The sequence below is a fragment of the Phodopus roborovskii genome, unplaced genomic scaffold (genome assembly GCF_943737965.1).
Source record: "Phodopus roborovskii unplaced genomic scaffold, PHOROB, whole genome shotgun sequence".
In the NCBI taxonomy this organism is placed as follows: domain Eukaryota; kingdom Metazoa; phylum Chordata; class Mammalia; order Rodentia; family Cricetidae; genus Phodopus; species Phodopus roborovskii.
Genome location: NW_026126460.1, coordinates 13597006 through 13617434, shown reverse-complemented (window position 1 = coordinate 13617434; position 20429 = coordinate 13597006). Strand labels below are relative to the sequence as shown.

The 20429-nt window shown below is 41.5% G+C and overlaps 1 protein-coding gene across 1 annotated transcript in view; it reads left to right on the top strand.

The window, feature by feature from the left end:
• The first annotated feature begins 10741 nt into the window (after positions 1–10741).
• Positions 10742–20429, top strand: part of Acadl (acyl-CoA dehydrogenase long chain) — a 29963-nt gene continuing 20275 nt past the window's right edge. Inside the window, exons 1-4 of the mRNA XM_051190399.1 lie at positions 10742–10887; positions 15315–15470; positions 16825–16962; positions 18712–18876. Coding sequence (XP_051046356.1) covers positions 10811–10887; positions 15315–15470; positions 16825–16962; positions 18712–18876 — 536 coding nt within the window. The 5' untranslated portion in view covers positions 10742–10810. The remainder of the gene's footprint in view (positions 10888–15314; positions 15471–16824; positions 16963–18711; positions 18877–20429) is intronic.

Here is a 20429-nt window from a genome sequence, read left to right as displayed (position 1 = left end):
AACCACAGAGGAATGCTGGTTACTGGCTTACTCCCCATGGCATGCTCAGCTTGCTTTTTTATAAGACCTAGGACCACAAGTCCAGGGATGCTACCACCCATAATGGGTTGAGCCCTCCCCTATGAACTGTTAATTAAGACCATGCCTTGCAAGACTGCTTATAGTCTATGGAGGCATTTTCTCAATTGAGGTTCCCTCCTCCCAGATAATTCTAACTTGTGTCAAGGTGACATAACACTAGCCAGTACGCTCAATAATGACAAAAGAAAAAGAAAGTAAGAAAAGAAAGAAATATGATTCATTGAGAGCAAAGACACTCAAGTCATTCTCTGGCCTTCACATATATGCATATGCACAAACATGAACACTTGTATACAGCACACACATTCACACAAATAATAACAGAACTCTGTTTGTAGAATGTCTTTGAGTCGTCTTCAAATAAACCAAAGATCAGGAATACTTATTAGAGAACAAAGAGCTGTTTGTTTGTTTAAATCTTGTGTGAATTGTTTTGCGCTTGCTGACAAATTTATGTTTGGCAAGTGTCTACGTAAGTGACACAGTTTTGAAACTTGCTTTTCTTGTAACCTTGCGTCCCAGTTGAGAATACTGTGAAATGGACAGCTTCTACCCATATCAAACTTTTCCACAGTTTAGTTACTGCTATCTGCCAAAAGTTGTATGTGGCCTAATAGGTGAAAGTTCATTCACAACAGTGGTCACCTTGAGTAAAGCACTTGTTTGAAGAAAGGCTGAAGTATCCTGATAAGATAAATCATTTTTTTCACTCCCAATTATTTCTAATTCTGCTCAGAAAATCCAGATTTGCTGCTATAGAGTTAGTGTCTTAATTGCCCGTAAGCATGTTATTGGTAACTGAAGTTCCAAATGGCCAATATTGTAAGTTATTTCTGTTTTAAGAGCTAAGTATGGAAATAAGGATTCAGGCCCTGACTGCATTCTTAGCTAAACTGTATAATCTTGGATTATAAGAATGGGACACAAACTTAATGGAACAATGAATACTTGTACACTTTGCCCAGGAACCAGGAGCAACCTCTGTTGTAGGAAGAAAGTTCAAATATAATAGAAAAGAAACATGCACTCCACTTTTACGTATTATAATGTAATTATTAAAACTCCAAGAATGTTTAGTCCAGTCCCAGTCTTACAATAGCACAGTTATAGAAAGGTGATAATGAAGGCAAAAGGGAAAATAGTCTCCCTCCCTTCCTCCAATCCCATGTGTGCATAGTATTTTATTTTATATATTTATATATAGTGTTATATGTGTGTGCATGTGTAATATTATTTTTAAAAATACAAACTTTTCAGAAGCTTATCTTGATCTTGCTTAATTAAATGAAACTTTAAGTATAATGTCAAACTCATGTCTAGCATTGTGGATCATGTGGATCTGTTGAATATCCCAAAAGATATTATAAACTCTTTTAAATGGAAAGAATGAGATGATGTTTATTGGTCAGGCGGTGGTGTTGAACGCCTTTAATCCCAGCACTTTGGAGGCAGAGGCAGGCAGATCTCTGTGAGTTCAAGGCCATCCTGGTCTACAGAGCGAGTGCCAGGTTAGGCTCTGAAGCTACACAGAGAAACCCTGTCTCAAAAAACCAAAAAAATTAAAAATAGTTGATGTTTATCAACTCTTCCCATGAAATTAACTTTCTTTAGCTGCAAAGGTGACACATTGTATCGCAGATAACACACATTGATCCCTAAACAACTGGATAAAAACTCACAGCATAAAATTAACTACCTACACGTAGATCTGTATAAAAAGAGAGAGAGAATTCTGTGCTTAGACCCAGGCCCTATTCTGAAGATATCTCAAAATATATATTCTATAGCTCCCAATTTGAGACAGTTCTGGCCCCAAGAATTTTTAGTGAGCAATACTCAGCTCGAATTTTCTTTGGGTGCTCAGGAGGCATGGTCTGAGAAAACCCTTGGGATTTTCTGCTGCTTCTGCCTACTAGGTAGGTTTAGCAGCCCTGTGGCCTCTAGGCGCCAGAAGCACAGATTTAAATAGAACTTACATGGTGAGATTAGGCAAGCATCCAGAATCCTGAAATGTGGCACAACCTTGCACAGCCCCAAGGACAGAATGCTTTTAGATTCTTCAGGCTTTGGCTCTGTTCCTTCCAGATCACTGGCAATAAAGCTTGCCCTTGGACAGGAAGCTTAAGCACTTGGATCAGGGCAACAAGTCCCAAAAGATATTCTCTTCTCACCTTCTCTCTTTATGCCAATGGTCCGCATCAGTGTCTTGCGTTTTCTTTCCTTCTTTTTTCGATTGCAATTGAATCAGGCCCAAGAAGTTTGGACTTGGAGAGTCAGACAGGCGTGGATGCTTTCTCGCTAAATTTCATGGAGGAGTATAGTCTTTCTTGTATGCAACACTCCAAAGCCCCAACCACAAGCCCTAGACTCTGTTGTAAAAATATCACTTTGGAAAAATAGGCAGTCGAGTCGGGCTGGGAAGACAGCTCAGTAGAGAAAGGTAGTTGTTGCCAACTATGATAACCGGAGATTAATACCTAGAACCCATACAGTAGAAGGAGAAAACTAACTCCTGTCATTGTCCTCTCATTTCTACATGTGCACCGTGGCACATACCACCCACCCCAAGTCAAAATAAATGTGGAAAAAAGAAAAACAGGGAGATCCATAATTAAGGGACAGGAATCTTTCCAAAACAGGTGAAGAGATCAAAAAGAAAATATTTTCTATATTAATTTATTTTTTATTTTTGTTTTACATATCGATCCCAGTTCCCTCTCACTCCCTTCCTCCCTTCCTCTTTCCTTCTGTCCCACCCTCTCATGCCCCCCAGCCACCCTCCCCTCCTATCCCCCCCACTCCACATGTAGGGTGATGCCTTCCAGGAGGGGCCACCCAAATCTGTCAAGTCACCTGGAGCAGGGACCAGGGCCTCCCTCCTGCCTCTAGGTCAAGGGAGCATCCCTCCATGGGGGATGTGCCCCCAAAGTCCCCCTGTGCACCAGGGATACATCCTGGTTCCACTCTCTGAGGTCCCTTAGATTACTCAGGCCTTCTAGCTGAGACCTATGTTCAGGGGGCCTGAGTCAGTCCCATGCTGGCTTCCCAGCTATCAGTCTGGGGGCCGTTAGCTCCTCCTTGTTCAGGTCAGCTGACTCTATGTGTTTTTGCAGTGTGGTCGTGTCCTCCCTCTCTGCATCTGGATTCCAGTTCAGCTCAGTGTTTAGTTGTAGGTGTTTGCTTATGTTTCCATAAGCTACTAGATAAAGGCTCTATGATGGTGGATAAGTTAGTCATCAATCACATTATCAGGAAAGGGCACCCATTGGAGCCTTTCCACTGTTGCTCAAATTGTTAGTTGGCATCAGTTTTGTAGGTCTCTGGACATTCCTCCAGGTTCAGTTTTCTCTTCAAACCTACAATGGCTCCCTCTCTTACAGTCTGTCTGTCTGTCTGTCTGTCTGTCTGTCTGTCTGTCTATCTATCTCTTCTCTCATCTATTCCTCCCCTGACTCAATCTTCCTAGTCCCACATGCTTTCCTCTCCCCCCCTTCTCTTTCTCCTAGTTCCCTCTCCACTCACTGCCCCCCCATGTGTTCTGGAGATCCCCCTTCTGCCTTCTGTGAGGGACCCTATATGAATCTCTTAGAATCCTCCTTGTATCCCAGTTTGGACATAGAGCAAAGGATCACCAGCCTATAATTCACACCTCCAGAGGAACTGGGATCCAAGAAGAAAATATTTTAAGAATAAGTGATTAGGACTTATGGAGCTTTGTCTATTTGTGGGACTCCTAACAATGCAAACAGGGCTGTCCCTAAAGCTTTGTCTGACTCTTGGGAACAGATTTCTCATACTGGATTGCCTTGCCCCACCTTAATACAAGGGTAGGTGATTATTCTTAACATAACTTGATATGCCATGCTTTGTTGATATCTATGGGGGGGGTGTCCCTTTCTGGACAGAAACAGAGGAGGAGTGGATTTTGGGAGGGGGAAGAAGGGAGTTGGAGAGATAGAATGGGAGGTGTTGAACCCTAATTCTGGGGTCCTGATGGGCCGATGGGAGAGCCCCGTGACACAAACACCAAAACCAGGAAATGCAACAAGAGGTGTTTATTGAACGAAAGCACTTGGATGTCAGCAATCTCGGGGAAAGATGCACACCCCCCCCCAAAGGGTTCAGGCTCCTTTTTATAGAGACAAGCCCCAAATCAACATACATGCATGGGGCACAAGGTGATTGATTACAAAGTATGATCTCATGTTTGAGAGATCACCCAGGTATGACCTGTTCTTATTCAAAGGATAAACCATAGAATGACTTGGAAAGTCCCCAGACTGTCCGTTGGCCAGGAGGGACCCAGACAGGGCTGTTCATCTGGAATCATTTGTTCCAGGGTTGGGGGCCTATTTCCTTGTTGTGGGCCAACACCTGTGAGAAACTTTTTTCATACTCTGGCTTTCTCTTGGCTGCAACTAGCCCTGTTTAACAAGATCAGTCTATCATATAACCACTAGCCCCATCATCATAGTAACCTTTCTTGTTCTCATAATTTTTGATGTTTCCTCCTATGTCAATGTCTATTCTTTATGATTTTCTATTTTCTGCTTGCAAGAATTATTCTTCTGCCCCTTTCCTACATGCTTGCTCTGCAAACTAAAAATCTTTCAGAGGAAAAGAGGAAGCAGAAACTGTAGTCAGGGTGTAAAATAAATAAGTTAAATTTAAAAAAGAATAAGAGATTAGCTGGACATGGTAGCACACACCTTTAGTCTTAGTATTTGGGTTGCAGAGTCAGACAGATGTCTGTGAGTTCAAAGACAGCTTGGTCTATATAGAGAGTTTCAAAACAATCAGGGCTACATAGACCAGTAGAGAAACAGAACAGAGGGGAAAAAATTTATGGACAGATCCCAACATGTAAGAATTCATATGAGAAAGTATTTTAAATGAGCAGCAAAGATAGGTTCTTGCAATTGCCTGAGTGTTTGTGCCACACACACACACACACACACACACACACACACACACACACACACAAATATTCACATGGAACAACTTTTAATATTCTGAGTGTGTTAAGAGTTCTAGACTTTGGGAAACAAAGCAGGTGAGAGAGAAGAGACTCTGTGAATAGAATTAGAATCTGTGGTGGTTTGAATAAGAATGGCCTCCATAGGCTGATATATTGGAATACTGAGTCACCAGTGAGTGGAACTCTTTGAGAAGGACTAGAAGATTAGGAGTTTATGCCTTGTTGGCTTAGGTGTGGCCTTCTTGAGTTAAGTATGTCACTGGGGCGGGCTTTAATGTTTCAGAAGCCCAGTGCCTCAGATGTGCAATTTCTCTGCCCATGGAACTCTCAGCTACTGCTCCAGCACTTGCCTGCAGGCCACTTTAAGATGGAGAATTTATTTAATCTTTGGGCTGAAGACAAATTTGAGGGAAAGGGGATTGAAAAAGATTACGGCACATAGAGTTAAGCAGAGGCTGATAAGAAAAAGAGGGAAAATGCTCTTGAATTAAAATGCCTTTGTTCTCACTTCTCCAAAACGTGATCATTTCTAATGGATGTCAATATTAGTTACAAGTGCTTATGGTAATTCTATCTGTATGCTAATTGCTTTGTCTCCATTATATGAAAATCTCCCCAACAATCTTACGACACAGTTACTGTTTACTTTGATCTCAAGCAAACAAAGGCTTACATAGTATATGTTAGAGGCACTAAGTTCATTGGAACAGAACATTGGCTCCATATTCCTAACATTTCCTAATATCTTAATATATGGCTTGTTATGATACTGTCTTATTTATTTTCATAACTAAGTGATTTTTAAAGGTTACAAGTACTTGCTCAACCTCTGCATCCCTCATGGCCTAGATGTTATGATGTCCCTTGAGAAATGAATGTTCTGATCCCCTAAAGATGAAAAGGTTAAAATTTAACATTGCCAACAATTGCTTATACCAGATCAGAACAACAACTCACAAATAGTACTTGGTTTTAGACAATAGACAAATGAAATTCATTTGTCCTTCAATGTATTTTAACAACAACTTTAAAACTCCCTATGTTGTTATGAATTCTGGATTAGATGGTACTAAGGTCATAATTTCCCTAACCATGTAAACAAGGCTTTGACATTATCTGTCTAGTTTTTTTTTTCTCCAGTGGAAAGAACAAGAAATGAAGAGAAGAGATTATTATCCAACGCTTTCCTTCAATACAAGAACTACCCAAACTGTCCAGTAGGAAAAACAAAAAACAAAATCAAACAACAAAATACAAGGATTAGCAGGATCAACTGCTGCAAACACTTTCTAAATGAATAGATGGGAACTGAATCTGAGGAAGGGTCAGGTCCTCTGGTTTTTATGTTTCCTTGGCAACCTGGGCAGAGTGTGCCGTCTTCTTAGATTTAGGGGAGGAGACACAGTCATGCATTACTGTGTACTGGTCTCCTACTGTGCCTGGAATGGATTCTCTACATATTTTGAGTTAGGTTCACAACAAGGGTATGAGGTAGCTGCTATTAATATCTCCATGTGACAAATAAGGAAAGGAGTGATTAGGGAACTTCAAGAGAAGATTTTTCAGTCTCAGTCTAGAATGTTCTTTCCCATGTGTTTCGTATTGTGGCATAAAGTGAAAAAGGCTGGAAATCAAGGTCTCCACTGCTCACGTTTCTTTTTTTAATTGCCATCACTTTTCTCCTTGTATCACACTCTGTCTTATGTGATATAATATTGTTCTTGTCTTAAAAATATTAAGTATTGTTTTATTTTTGTATGAATGTACATCTGTACACCAACTGTATTTCTAGTGCCTGTGGAGGCCAAAGAGGACTTTGGAAACACTAGAACTAGAGTTACAGAGGGTGTGAGCCACCATATGGTTGCTAGAAATTGAACCCCTGTCCTCTGGAAGAGCATTCAGTGCTCTTAACCACCTAGCCAGCTCATAGGTATACAATTGCCCTCTGAAAGCAAGTATTTTATCTTATACAAGTTTATGTTTTCATGATTAGAAAAAACTTAACATTTATGGAATTAATGGGTTATTTTTGCCCCCCTTAGCTATAAGCACTCTTTACTTCCTATCACACTAAATGTAAACTCCTTGCTTTGATATTTACTACTTATAAAAATATTGGCCACCAACATTTGCCTTCCAACGATGGCAGCAAATCTGTGTGTTTGGCCTTTTGCAAGCATCAACCCATGATCTTACAGACAGGAATGTCAAATTCAGGTAGTCTCAGAGGCAAGTCTGCAGGAAACTCTCTGCTAAGGCATTGCCCTAAGATTACCAATTGAGGTAGATTTCTTATTTCCCAACATACACTTTCCAGTTAGACAAGTTCCTCTACCCATCCCTTCCTTTGTTCTTTCTGATGAGCTTTCCTCAGTTTGTTATACTCCTCCTAGCCTTTTTTTTTTTTTTTTTTTTTTTTTTCATTATCTTTTAATGCTCCAAGCTCAGGAATATCCATTAGTATATGGCTCTGGCTGCCATTGACATTTCAATTAATGAAAGTATGCCCTTTCCTGGGCATGATGGCAAATGCCAGTAGTCTACTTTCTCAGATACTAAAGCAGGAGGATGCTTAAATGTGTAGAAGTTCATGAGATCAGTCTGGGCAATACAAAGAAACCCTATCTCACCCTCTCTAAAAAGGCATGCCTTGTAGAACTCTCGGGGAAGTATAATTGACTCAAAGGGGTGTGTGAAATCCTGGTTATTGTTTAACCTTTTATATAGTTTATCACAGCTGATTCTACACTTAGAAGCTGGTTTGTTGCATTATGTGGGAGGCCTGAGTTCTAGTCCCAGGGACACACACACACACACACACACACACACACACACACACACACACACGCACACGCACGCGCACGCACGCACGCACGCACGCACACACACACACAGAGAGAGAGAGAGATGACAGAGACACAGAGAGAGACAGAGACACAGAGAACTTGCGCTTCCTTGTTTTCATTTGATAAAAGGAAACAGTAACTTCATGATAAAGAAACCTGACAAACAAGATCTTAACAAAACACAGCAACCGAACAAGACAGTGGACACACATAGTTTATATTAATGCTGCCAGTTGGAAACCTGAAAGAAAAAAAAAAAAAACCCAAACACAATCAGATTAAGTTACTTCTAGAAAATGAATGATAAAAGAAAGGCAAAAAGGAAATGAAACTAAAACTAAGCAAACTTAAAAGAACAGAGTAGTAAGGCAAAGCAACCTGCGCCAGGGTTGCCATTATTGCCTATGGTGTCCTGGGGAGGAGCCGTCATTACTCAGTGTCAGAAGTTCTGCTAGTCACGTACAAGGCCCTGAAGTCCATTCCCAGCACCTAGAGACAAAACATCAGGCCTGGGTGGAGTACGGGGTCAAAGCTCACTGTAATGAAAGGGAACTACTGGAGATTTGCTGAAATTGGAAAATAGACGGTACATTTTTGGAGAATTTTACCTAAGGTGGACATGGTAGCACACAACTTTAATCTGCCACTGCTTCCTAGTAGCAGAATTAATGTACATTATGTATGTGCTTGGAAGGCAGAGGTAGGCAGATCTCTGGGAGTTCAAGGCCAGCCTGGTCTAAAGAGCAAGTTCCAGGTCAGCCAGAACTACTAAGTGAGAACCTGTCTCAATAGACACACCACAGTTTTACTGTGTTAAATGTCCATATTTAATAACTCTACTATGGTTATTAAGGTAATTTCTTTGTTCTTAGCAAATAACAGGAGGAAGGAGGCACAATATATACAATAGGTTTTCAAATGGTTCAGAAAAACCTCTTTATATGTGGCAAATAAGTAAAAAATATTAATATTTGAACATCTGAGGAAAGGGCAAATGGCCTTGGGTAACTTTTGTTCATATCTGACATTTTTCTTAGTAAGCTAACAAAGAAATTTGGATGTGAATATTGATATTGAGCTCATTTAATTTTGAAAAATGTAAGAGAAAAGGGAGATTATCTAAGATAAAGTACACACTAGCAGTGTTAGAATCCAGTAGCAATTCGAGAAGCTTACCATAAAAAGGCAGTGTAGTAAAAGTTCAAGCCAACTAGTTATTATTATCACAAGGAAGAGGGCTTATATGTCGTTCAAGTGGTGTGGAAAGGCAAGAAAAGATCACTGGATCATATGTTTATCCAAGTGTGTATAATAAATTGGATCTCTGTATATGTTGAGAAATACTTGTTGTGAAGACAAAAGATTTTTCTCAGGTCCTTGCAGTAATTTTTAGCCTCTAAAAGAAATATTATTTGAATGTGCACCCCTGTCCCTACTAGAAACCAACAGACTAGAAAGATGGATAGCAGTGAATGGGGTTAGAGCTGAGGAGCATTGATGGGCCCAATAACCCCAGATAAGGCCTCCATAGGCCTATCTCAGCAGTGCCGTACTTGACACTATTGGCATTAATTCACTAGATGGGAAAGGAGGCATGATTGTAATAGGTCATTATGACCGTCCCTCAAAAAGGCAGAAGCCAGCCAATGCATGCAACGATGGCAAATAAAACAGCTATCATTCTGGGAGTTGAAGTACTGTGACATTTCATTAGACACAAAACCTTTAAGAGGAAATTAGTGGTTCACACACTTTGGGGCCTAAAAGTCTGAGGAGACGGGGGCAGGGGTTCTAATGGGAAGTTCCTATTAGAAGTTCCTTTACACCCCTACACCCATGCATTAGCTGGACTCTCCTGAGTGTGCTTGTAAGCTGAGCCCTAGGGGGGATAAAAGACAGATCTCTGGAGTTCACTGGGCAGACAGGCTAGCCAAATCTATAAGATTCTGGTTCAGTGAGGAAACCTGGAGGGCGAAGATGAAGACCTGACACCTGACAGGGACTCTATTTCTTCTTCTTCTTCTTCTTCTTCTTCTTCTTCTTCTTCTTCTACTACTACTACTACTACTACTACTCACACACACACCAAGATGTACAAAAATAACACCTACATACAATACACAGTACTTATAAGTAAAAATATTTTTTAAAATTAAAAGAACAAACAAGACTCCATGGCTTCCCAGACTGTTGGTTCTGTGAAGTACTAAAACTTTTCTCTAAAACATTTCTATTTGCCTTCCTTTCAGAGAGCTGCCAGCTGATTTCTAACACCAAATATCTTTCTCCTTCACTTTTTCATTATTTCATATTTGATGACTTTTCTCCTTGACTTAGAAAGACCCCTTAATTTGCCTCCTTAGAGATCTAACCTGGACATTGTTTAGAGGTCAAAACCTTTCAGGCAGGCATTCCCCATCACAAAAACGTCAAATTCAAACACTTAATTACCAAACATTTTGTTGAACTTAAAAAAAGAAAAGAAATGATCCTGTACGAGTCCAAGTACTATTGGAGAACTGAACCAATTGTTGTTGTTTTCATATCAAATATATTCCTATTTTTTTTCATAGGGTAGCTACAAACTTTTGCAAGAAGGAAAAAAAAATCAAAAAACAAAACAAAAAAAAAAAGGCGCAATCCTTTTACAGAGAGTATTCATAGAGTTGTCTATGTGAAGTGAGCCTTCCTGCGTTAGGAAATTAGTTTCGTGCACATTTCTGTGCCGGACTTCAGGACCTGGAAGGGGAAGGAACTTGGGGCGGGGCGCAGACCCCGCCCGAGCTGGCGGCCCCGCCCTGCCGCCCACAGTTGGCTGTCCCCGAGGCCCGCCCCGCCGCCCGGCGGTCCCGCCTGCGTCCGCTGCAGAGCCGGAGCCCTGTCCTCTGCCCGCTGTCCCGCCATGGCTGCGCGCTTGCTCCTCCGCTCCCTGCGTGTCCCGAGCGCCCGCTCCGTGCCACGCCCGCCGCCCTCCACCCGGTGAGTGCGAGTCCAGCCTGGGGTGCGGGCAGCCGGGGTCACGGCGTTCGGGGGATGGGGTGTGGCGACACGGTCGGGGGGAGGGACGGGGCCTTCTCTCCGGAACCCGGAGCTGCCCGCTGCGGCGCGGAGAACTCGGGGTGCCACCACCTGCTCCCCTCCACCGGCCGATGCACCCCAAATGGCAAGGCTCGGCCCGAATGCTCGCTCCGGGCCTGGGCCCCGCCTCGCGTCCTACCCGGTGTCTTTCAAAGAGTTGCCCCGAAGCGGGGGCAGTCACCTCCCAGGCGCGCTGCCACCGAGTAGCTGAGGCCTTTGGCCCAGTTGGAACCGAGGCTGGGGACTGTCAAGCCTGACCGTGAACTTAGGACTCCGCGTACAGAGGCGCGGAAAGGAAGACCCGTGCAACTTTAATAATCCCGACTCCAGCGTTCAGGCGAGGGCCCCATCTGATAAATTAGCTGTAGACTTATTAGCAAATCTTTAAGCTAATTAAATGTAGAGGGATTAATAGACAGCTTTCAAGAGCTTTAGAGACTATGACGCGGGTGGTTATGTTGAGATCAAAAGTCTTACCTATCCTAAAATCCATTCATTGGATAAAGCAAACTGGAGGCTCAAAGCCTTGTTAATTAGGGTGGCCGGGCATTTAAATGAGCTAATTAGCACATTGTTGTGGAGTAGCACAAAGTGTTGAAGTGAGGCTTACCCATTGGGAGGGGTTTGGGAGGCGCGGAAAAGTTCCAAGAACTTTTAAGATAGGAATGCTTTCTATTCTGCAGAACACTCTGCTTTTTCTGCATTTTGACCCAGTCTTCTTCGCGCTTTTAAAATTAGAGAACCCAGAAATGATCTTATTTTGATTCACACGGAGGCGGCGGGGGGAGGGGGGGCCCTACCTTAAAGAGACTATTGGAAGATAATGAGTCAGGAGCTACAGTTTTATCTTCACAACTTTCTTAAACTTTTCCGATCATAATGATGAACGATCTTGTTGAAACACCCTCTGATTCAGCATTTATGGAGTGAGGCCTAGGCGAAGCCAAGAGCATGTACTTATAACTGACTCCTAAGGGCTGAGTGTGCTAGTGGTTCATTTAGTTTCTTCCTTTTTGTTTTTTATGTAAATGAGGCCTTAAAGTGGTGGCACAGAGACAAGGGGATGCTGAGGGATTTCAAGTCTGGCTTGAGCCACTTGGTGAGGCTCACTTAAACAGCAGAGAAAACGGACAGTTGTTGACTTAGTACAGGTGTCCCAACAAACTTAACTGCTAAGTACATGTTTTGGTTTCTGTCCTCCCCAAATTCCCTTCAGCACCTTTAACTGAACTGGCAGGTGTGTAATCTTTGTGCATTTCTTTCTTTATACTTAGAAATATTTCAAGAAATTTTGTGTAATATTTTAAGACCCAGGCAGAGTTACACACAAGTTCTGTCTATATATTGTTAATTGATCCTACCTGAATCTAAGAAGCATAGTATCATAATTCCAGCACTGCTCCTACATGGAGGGGAAACCAATGTATGGAAAATCTGTATGGAAATGCATGTGCTTTAAAGTGTTTATCTAATAGCAACTTAAAGTAAATGTTTGTCTAGTTGATATGACATGGTTGTGTTCTGTGAGTCTGACTGTGTGAAAATCTGGTCACTAGTTAAATGACTCTGGTGAGATTTAGGAGGTGTGGCCTTGCTGTAGGAAGTAAATCACTGGTGGGTGGACCAGTTTGCTTTCTCTTCTTTGTGCTTATGGTTGTAGATGTGAGCTTCTTGCCCCAGAACCTGTTTACTGCTATGCTCTCCTGCCAGGATAGTGAAAGACCCTTATCTCTCTAGAACTATAAGGCCAAATAAACCATTTCTTCTATGGATATGGTGTTTATCATAGCAACAGAAAAGTGACTAATATAGTACCATAGCTTCATCATCCATTCATCTGTTGGACGTGTAGTCCATTTTCTGGTGGTTGTGAGTACAGCAACAATGAATGTGGGTGTGTAAGAATCTCGGTGATCCTCTGGAAGTCAATATGGCGATTTCTCAGAAAATTGGGAATCAATCTACCTCAAGACCCGGTTATACCATTCTTTGGCATGTACTCAAAGGATGCTCAATTATACCACAGGGACATTTGCTCAACTATGTTCATAGCAGGTTTATTCGTAATAGCCAGAACCTGGAAACAACCTAGATGCTCCTCAACCGAAGAGTGGATGAAGAATATGGGGTACATTTACACAATGGAGTACTACTCAGCTGCTAAAAACAACGATATCAGGAAGTTTGAAGCCAAATGGATAGAACTAGAAAAGATCATCCTAGTTAGGTAACCCAGACAAACATGGTATGTACTCATTCCTAAGTGGATATTAACTGTAAAGGATAACTATACTACAATCCATGGACCCAGAGAGGCTGGGTAACAAGGAGGGCCGGGGGGGGGGGGGAATGCATGGATCTCCCTGAGAAGGAAAAATAGAAGAGATCTCCTGAGTGGACTGGGGATGGGGGGGGACCTGATGGATTAGTTTGGGGGTGTGGCTGGAGGGGGAGAGTAATGAAAGGGATGATTAGAAAAGGTGGGTCATTTCAGGGTCAGGTAGAAACTCCCATGACTGTACAAGGATGACCCAGCTAAGACTCCTAGCAATAGTGGATATGTAGCCTGAACTGGCCATCTCCTATGATCAAATTGGTGACTACCCTAATTGTCATCAGAGAACCTTCATCCAATAACTGATGAAAACAGATGCAGACACCCACAGCCAAACATCAGCCCCTGCTCAGGAAATCTTGCTGAAGAGAGGGAGGAAGGATTGTAGGAGCCGAAGGGGCCAAGGACATCACAAGAAAACCCAAGAATCAACTAACCTAGCTCATAGGAACTCAGAGTCTAAACCAACCACCAGGGAGTCTGTATTGGACTGACCTAGGCCCTATACATATATGTTAACGGTTGTGTAGGTTTGTCTTCTTGTGAAACTCCTAACAATGGGAACAGGGGCTGTCCCTAATGCTTTGGCTGGCTTTGAGGAACCAATTCCTCATACTGAATTGCCTTGTCCAGTCTTTATATAAGGTAAGGGTGCCTAGTCCTAGTCACCTTGATATGCCATGCTTTGTTGGCATCCATGGGAGGCCTGTCCGTGTCTGAACAGAAATGGAGGAGTGGATTGGGGGTGGGTAAGTGGAGGGGAGGTGGGGGAAGGGAATGGGAGGGTAGGAGGGAGGAGAATCTGTGGTAGAGTCAGGATGTAAAATAAATAAAGGGGAAAAAAAGAATCTGTGATAGGATACAGCATCTTTTGGGTGCACGCCCAGTATCGCTGGGTCTTATGTTAGCTCTGTTTCTAGTTCTCTCTCTCTCTCTCTCTCTCTCTCTCTCTCTCTCTCTCTGTCTCTCTCTCTCTCTTTCTCTCTCCCTCTTACTGTTTTTCTTTTTTTCTTTTTGGAAAATAGTACACACACACACACACACACACACACACACACACACACGCACGCACGCACAGTCTACTTTACACACAGCAGTGGAAGGTGGTAAGTTTCATCAATTAATGGAAATAAATATACTGTTTTTCTTTTAGGAAACCTCTACACTGTTTTCCAAAGTGGCCTCACTAGTTTCCACTCCCACCACCAACGTGTGTAATGGCTTGTCCATATCCCAGCCAGGATTAGCTGTCATTCTTTATTCATTTGTTTCGGTTTTCGGTTTTTTCGAAGACAGGGTTTCTCCTGTATGTAGCCCTTGCTGTCTTGGAACTTGCTCTGTAGACAGGCTGGCCTTGAACTGAGAAAACTGACAAAAAGTCCTTTCATGTTCCCTGAGGGCAGTGGAGGAGAGGGATGGAGGGGAGAGGGAAGTGTCTGCTGAGGAGCCTCAAGAAGTCCATACAAATCCACTCAGTCTTGCTGAGCATTTTGATTGGCATTCCAATTGACCCCAGTGGCATTTTGGTTGACACTGCAGCGTGGCAGTGACATTGACACGCTTCGCATCTTAGGCTCCTGCTATTTGGAATTGTGATTCTGGATACTTTGCTACTTTGGGAGGGTTTGCATTGTTTTAAACATCGTATGTGATGTGAAAATTTACCACTGTTATTCTGTTGTAGTGTTTGGCTTTTATGCAGGTGAGTCTGTGCGCTGTTTGGGAACAGTGTGCTCGCCTCAGCTCACATCTGTGGTTGGATCAAGCATGATCCACTTTGCAGATTTCTGAATGGAGACTGTTGAATTGTGACAAAATGCTGTTCTTCTTTTTGACTGTGGCGGGAGGGCTGAGGGGAGGGCTTTTGACAGGGTCTGGGAGGTAAGGAGGTCCTATCTGAAGCATATCTCAGGGTTCCATTTCGTTCACTGGCATTCATTTGGATGTCAAGAGTAACAGTTGTTTTAATTTCCTTAATGCATGTTTCTTTAAGATGTTCTCATTCTGGAGCAGAAGCACGCCTGGAAACCCCTTCTGCTAAAAAATTAACTGATATCGGAGTCAGGAGAATCTTCTCCTCTGAACACGACATTTTCCGGGAAAGTGTAAGGAAGTTTTTTCAGGAAGAAGTGGTCCCCTACCATGCAGAGTAAGTGCCCTCCTTCCCCACTTTCCTGGAATGTCATGCTCGTGACCCAAAAGTGCTTTCTTTGCATGTTCACTCTTCTTTACTGTACTACTGTTGAGATCATAGGTGGGATTTCTTAGTTTTGTAAATAGTTTATTATTACTGTGAATATTCTTAATTTTGTTTTTCAAGTCCTCAACTGTGTTCCCAGGCTTGTCTTGAAATCTTAGGCACAAGTATTTTCTCCCCAGTTGCCCAAGTATCTGGGGCTACAAGCTTGTGTTGTCACATTTGACCTTTTAGAGTGTCATTCAAGAGTGAGAAAGTTTATGGATTTACAATGGAACCTAAGAATAACATTTAAAAAATAAACAAAGCAAAACAAAAACGAGACAAAACGTATGGTTAATTGTCAAATCCCAAGTCCGTTTTATAGTCTTTCTTTTTCTGTGTTATGAATGAATGAATGAATGAATGAATGAATGTAAATGTTTAAAAGGTCAGCATAGTGCAGCTTGGTAGGTCATTGGCAACCTCTAAATATTTTTTATCACTGATTTTGTTTCTAAAAAGTCTTATAGATTAATTTATGGGTATGAATGTTTTGCTTGTATGCATTTCTGTGAATCCTGTGGATTCTGGAACTGTAGTTAAGGATACTTATGAACCACTCTGTGGGTCCTAGGAATTGAACCCAGGTCCTTTGTTCTTAACCACTGACCCATCTCAGCCCTCCTACCAGTATCTCTTGATTAATCACTTTATTATTGAAGAAAAATTTCATTGGTACTAAAGTAAAATTTTGTCACTTCAAAATTCACTAATTTTGCTATATTGCAAATGGCTTTTAAATATTATTTAAGAATATCTTTTGTGATTTTTTTTTTTTTTTTTTTTGAGACAGATCCTATGTAGCCCTGGCTGGCCTGGAAGTGTCTAGGTAGACCAGGCTGGCCTTAAATTCACAGATATCCACCTTCCTCTTCTTCCCAGTGCTGGGATCAAAGGCATGCACAACCATGCCCAGTTCCAATTCAGCATTTTTACGGAATATGTGGAAGTTTTACAAGTCCTGTTCGGGAGATTTCATGGCTATAGGGTAAAACTAAGCTTATACCCTAGAGCATCAGGGACCCCTGAGAGCAGCAGATCTGTTGTGGGTCTAGATAATAGATCACAAGGGGGCAAAAGGTGGCAATGACAAGGAAGGAAAAAAAAGGGGCAGAAATGGGTCAGATACACATTGAAAGGCCTGTGACCAGTGCCACCGGTTACTTTAAATTAAAGACATGGTCCCGCACAAATCTCAAGTTCCTAGTGTGGCCATTTGCGTAATTTTCAGAAAGTTTGTCTGACTTCAACTTTGTTTTTGCAGATGGGAGAAAGCTGGAGAAGTGAGTAGAGAATTATGGGAGAAAGCTGGCAAGCAAGGTCTGCTCGGCGTCAACATTGCAGAGAAACATGGCGGTATTGGTGGAGACTTGTTCTCAACAGCAATTACTTGGGAAGAGCAGTAAGTATGGAGGCATTTAAAGGTGGAGTCTTGCTTTAAATTGTCCTTCCCGACATTATAATGAAAATACTTTCTGAAGTTATTGGAAGACTGAAAATTCAGTGTAAAATATGGGGGTGACCCATGTGTATACTCAGTCTTTGATGTGGGAAGGTATGCCATTATTTTTAAATTAATTGTTAAATTGGATGCTGTTGGCAGTGCAGGTGTGGTTCACACCTGTTACCCTAGCACACAGGAGACAAAAGCAGGATTGCTGAGAGTTCAAGGCTAGCTTGTTTTACATAGAGTTCTAGAACAGGTGGAACTACATAGCAAGGCGCTGCCTTAAAAAACAAAAATAGCCAGGCATGGTAGCATACGACTTTAATCTCTGCACGCGGGAGGCAGAGGCAGGTGGATCTCTGAGTTTGAGGCCAGCCTGGTAGATGGAGATAGTTCCAGTATAGCCAAGACTTCAGGGAGAAAACCTGTCTTAAAAAAAACAAAACAAAACAAAAAACAACAACAACAAAAACCCAAGGAAACAAAAAGTAGCTTCATTTTTTATTTCTGGTTAGTTTTCTCTCCCCCAACCTCTTTTAAAGAGTATAGCAGATTGGGAAGATATTCCATTGAAATATGCCAAAGGTTACATTGTAAGAATACAGAGGCTTCATCTAAAATGGCAGAAGATTTTGGAGCAACTGCTCATCATAAGCGAAATGCACTTAGATTTTATTTAATGAGAGAAGTTCGATCTCACTATGAGGTGATGGTATACTACCTTAACCTGGAATTATCATTTTGCCTATTTGCAAAATTTGTGAATATGGACAAATCCTCATAACCAATAGTGACAAGATAGTTGTGAAAGTAACACACCCACTTACCATTAGTTGCATAAAGAATTAGAAAAATGAACATTTCTAGGACTTAAATGTAAGTCTATGAAAGATGATTGGACATGTTTCCACCAGGGTGCTATTTCGGGGAATTTACTGTAAGGATGTAATTTATTAGGAAAGGAGGAAGCTGTGCTCTTAAGTCCATATTATGTCTGACCATATTTCCTTAAATTGTGATGTGAACTAAATGTACTACATTAGAAAGAGGAATACATAATTATGTGACATAAATAATTTGGAATATTTTACATCTGTTTAAGAACATAACTTAGCTGGGTGGTTGGTGGCACACTCCTTTAATCCCAGCACCGGGAGGCAGAGTCAGACAGATCTCTGTAAGTTCAAGGCCAGTCTGGTCTACAGAGTTAGTTCTAGGACAGCCAAGGCTACACAGAGGAAACCCCCCCATAAAAAAATAAAGAAAAAAGGAATATAATTTTTAAAAAGTTATAAGCAATGGGACTTCATAAAATTTACAAGGAAAACAGTAAAGAAAGTTCAAATATCGACTGCAGTTACATTAGACTGTATCCCCACATTGTTCTCCATACTAAGACAGTTTCAGTGTTGTAACTGCAGGCGGTCAGTATCTCATCTCTTAGTTCATCAAATGAGTATGGGAGAGGGAGGTGCGGGGGGGGGGGGCTTCTAAAGCACCATTGCTATGTTAGAGCCACAATGAAAAGGTTTAGTAGAAACAAGATGGTGTTCTGGAAGGTTGTGGGTTTATGAGGAGAAAGGCTCTTACCACACAGCACAGTGAGACCTTGGTGACATTACTCATTCAAATTGAAAATTAGAGAAACTTAAAACAATCAACTAGCTATTTCATGGTTCTGTTTTCTCTCTTTTTTGTTCTAAGACAATACTCAAACTGCTCAGGCCCTGGTTTCAGCCTTCATTCAGACATTGTCATGCCCTACATTGTACATTATGGCACAAAAGAACAGATTGACCACTTCATCCCCCAGATGATGGCCGGCAAGTGCATCGGGGCCATAGCGATGACAGAGCCTGGTGCTGGAAGGTGAGTCAACATCTAGCTGGTTCTGAATTCTCAGAAGCAGTAGCTAAACAGAAACATTTGCTAGGTGCACTCCACAGTGCCCCATAAATATAGGCTCTGATTCCAAGGATGTACATAATCTCAGATTGAAAATATTTGGAAAAAATATTTTCATATTTACCATATGTATAAATATATTTCTTGTCATTAATTGCTAGAAAACATAGCAAGTGTTTACATAACATTTACATTGGCCTGGATTCTATAAATAATGTGGAAATTCAATTTTAAACTATGTATAAAAACATAGGTTTTGGTATGTGGGAACAGAGGTCCTGGAACCAATTCCCCAAGTCCCTGGGTACTAGGTGACCATTGCACTTTATAAGTGATTCTGAGCTGTATACAAGATGAAAGTGAATACAACATAATTCACAATGTGAAACTCCAGGCTGAAAACAAGGCATTTTGATACACAAATAATGGCAAAGTAGTTGTAATATCTGCTATGTAAGGTAGCAATGTGGTGTAATGAAAACACAGGAGTAGAGTATGACGTCAGTCTTTAGCATGATGAGTTTTTTTTTAATGGGATGTGTTGAGAGGGCTGTTAAACATGCTTATTGGAAACTCTTGGACACAGGCTGTGGAGGCTGTAGATTTTCAAAAGAAGAGAATGCAAAAGCAGGAACATTTTGAATTAAGAAGAATGTAAAAATGTTGAGAAACAAGGACACATGTAGGAGAGGGAAAGAATAGAAGAGATGGGACACAGTATGCTTTGCCTTATGTCAGAGATGGGTTGACCACTATGTTCTTAACTTAGATTAGGCCTCCACAGAAAGGTTGCCATTGCTGGACCAATAGATGACTCAGCAGGAAAAGTGTTTGCTTGTGTCACAAGCCTGGCAACCTGAGTGGACTGTGCATAAAGATGGAAGGAGGAATTGAGCTGTACAAGGTGTGCATGTCATGGCGTGCAAACTTGCATAAACCCAGTAATAAAGATAATACAGTTTTAAAATGTTTGCAGTTGCTGGAAACCATTCCGTACCACCAGCCCTTCCCCTCCTGAGTTTGTTATATTCACTTTACATACATTTGCACGATGCTGTAGTGTTTTAAGCGTTCTCACACTAATTTCTCACATTAACTCCCATTTGGAGATAATAATTCATATAAGAGAGAATTATTATAGTCCCTGGGTTAGGTGAAAAAAGGAAACAGAGAACATGCTTTTTTAAAAGAAATACATATAGCAAATTGCTGATTATACTGTATTTGGGGTATTATGACACCAGATCTGTGGTGTTGTGGAAATCTCTAAGTCTCAATGGTAGAATCAGGGAAACTGAGGTAATACTCGAGGATAATATGAGGGTATGGGTTCTTGACATTACTAGGTTGTATTATGTTTAAAACATTTTCAGTGTTTCATATATACCATGACAAGTTTAAAGGACAGGCCACTAACCTATGTTACAGGTGTGTGTGTGTATGGTGTGTGTGTGTGTGTGTGTGTGTGTGTGTGTTTGTATGTGTGTGGTTGTGTTTATGACCCTGCATGGAACAAT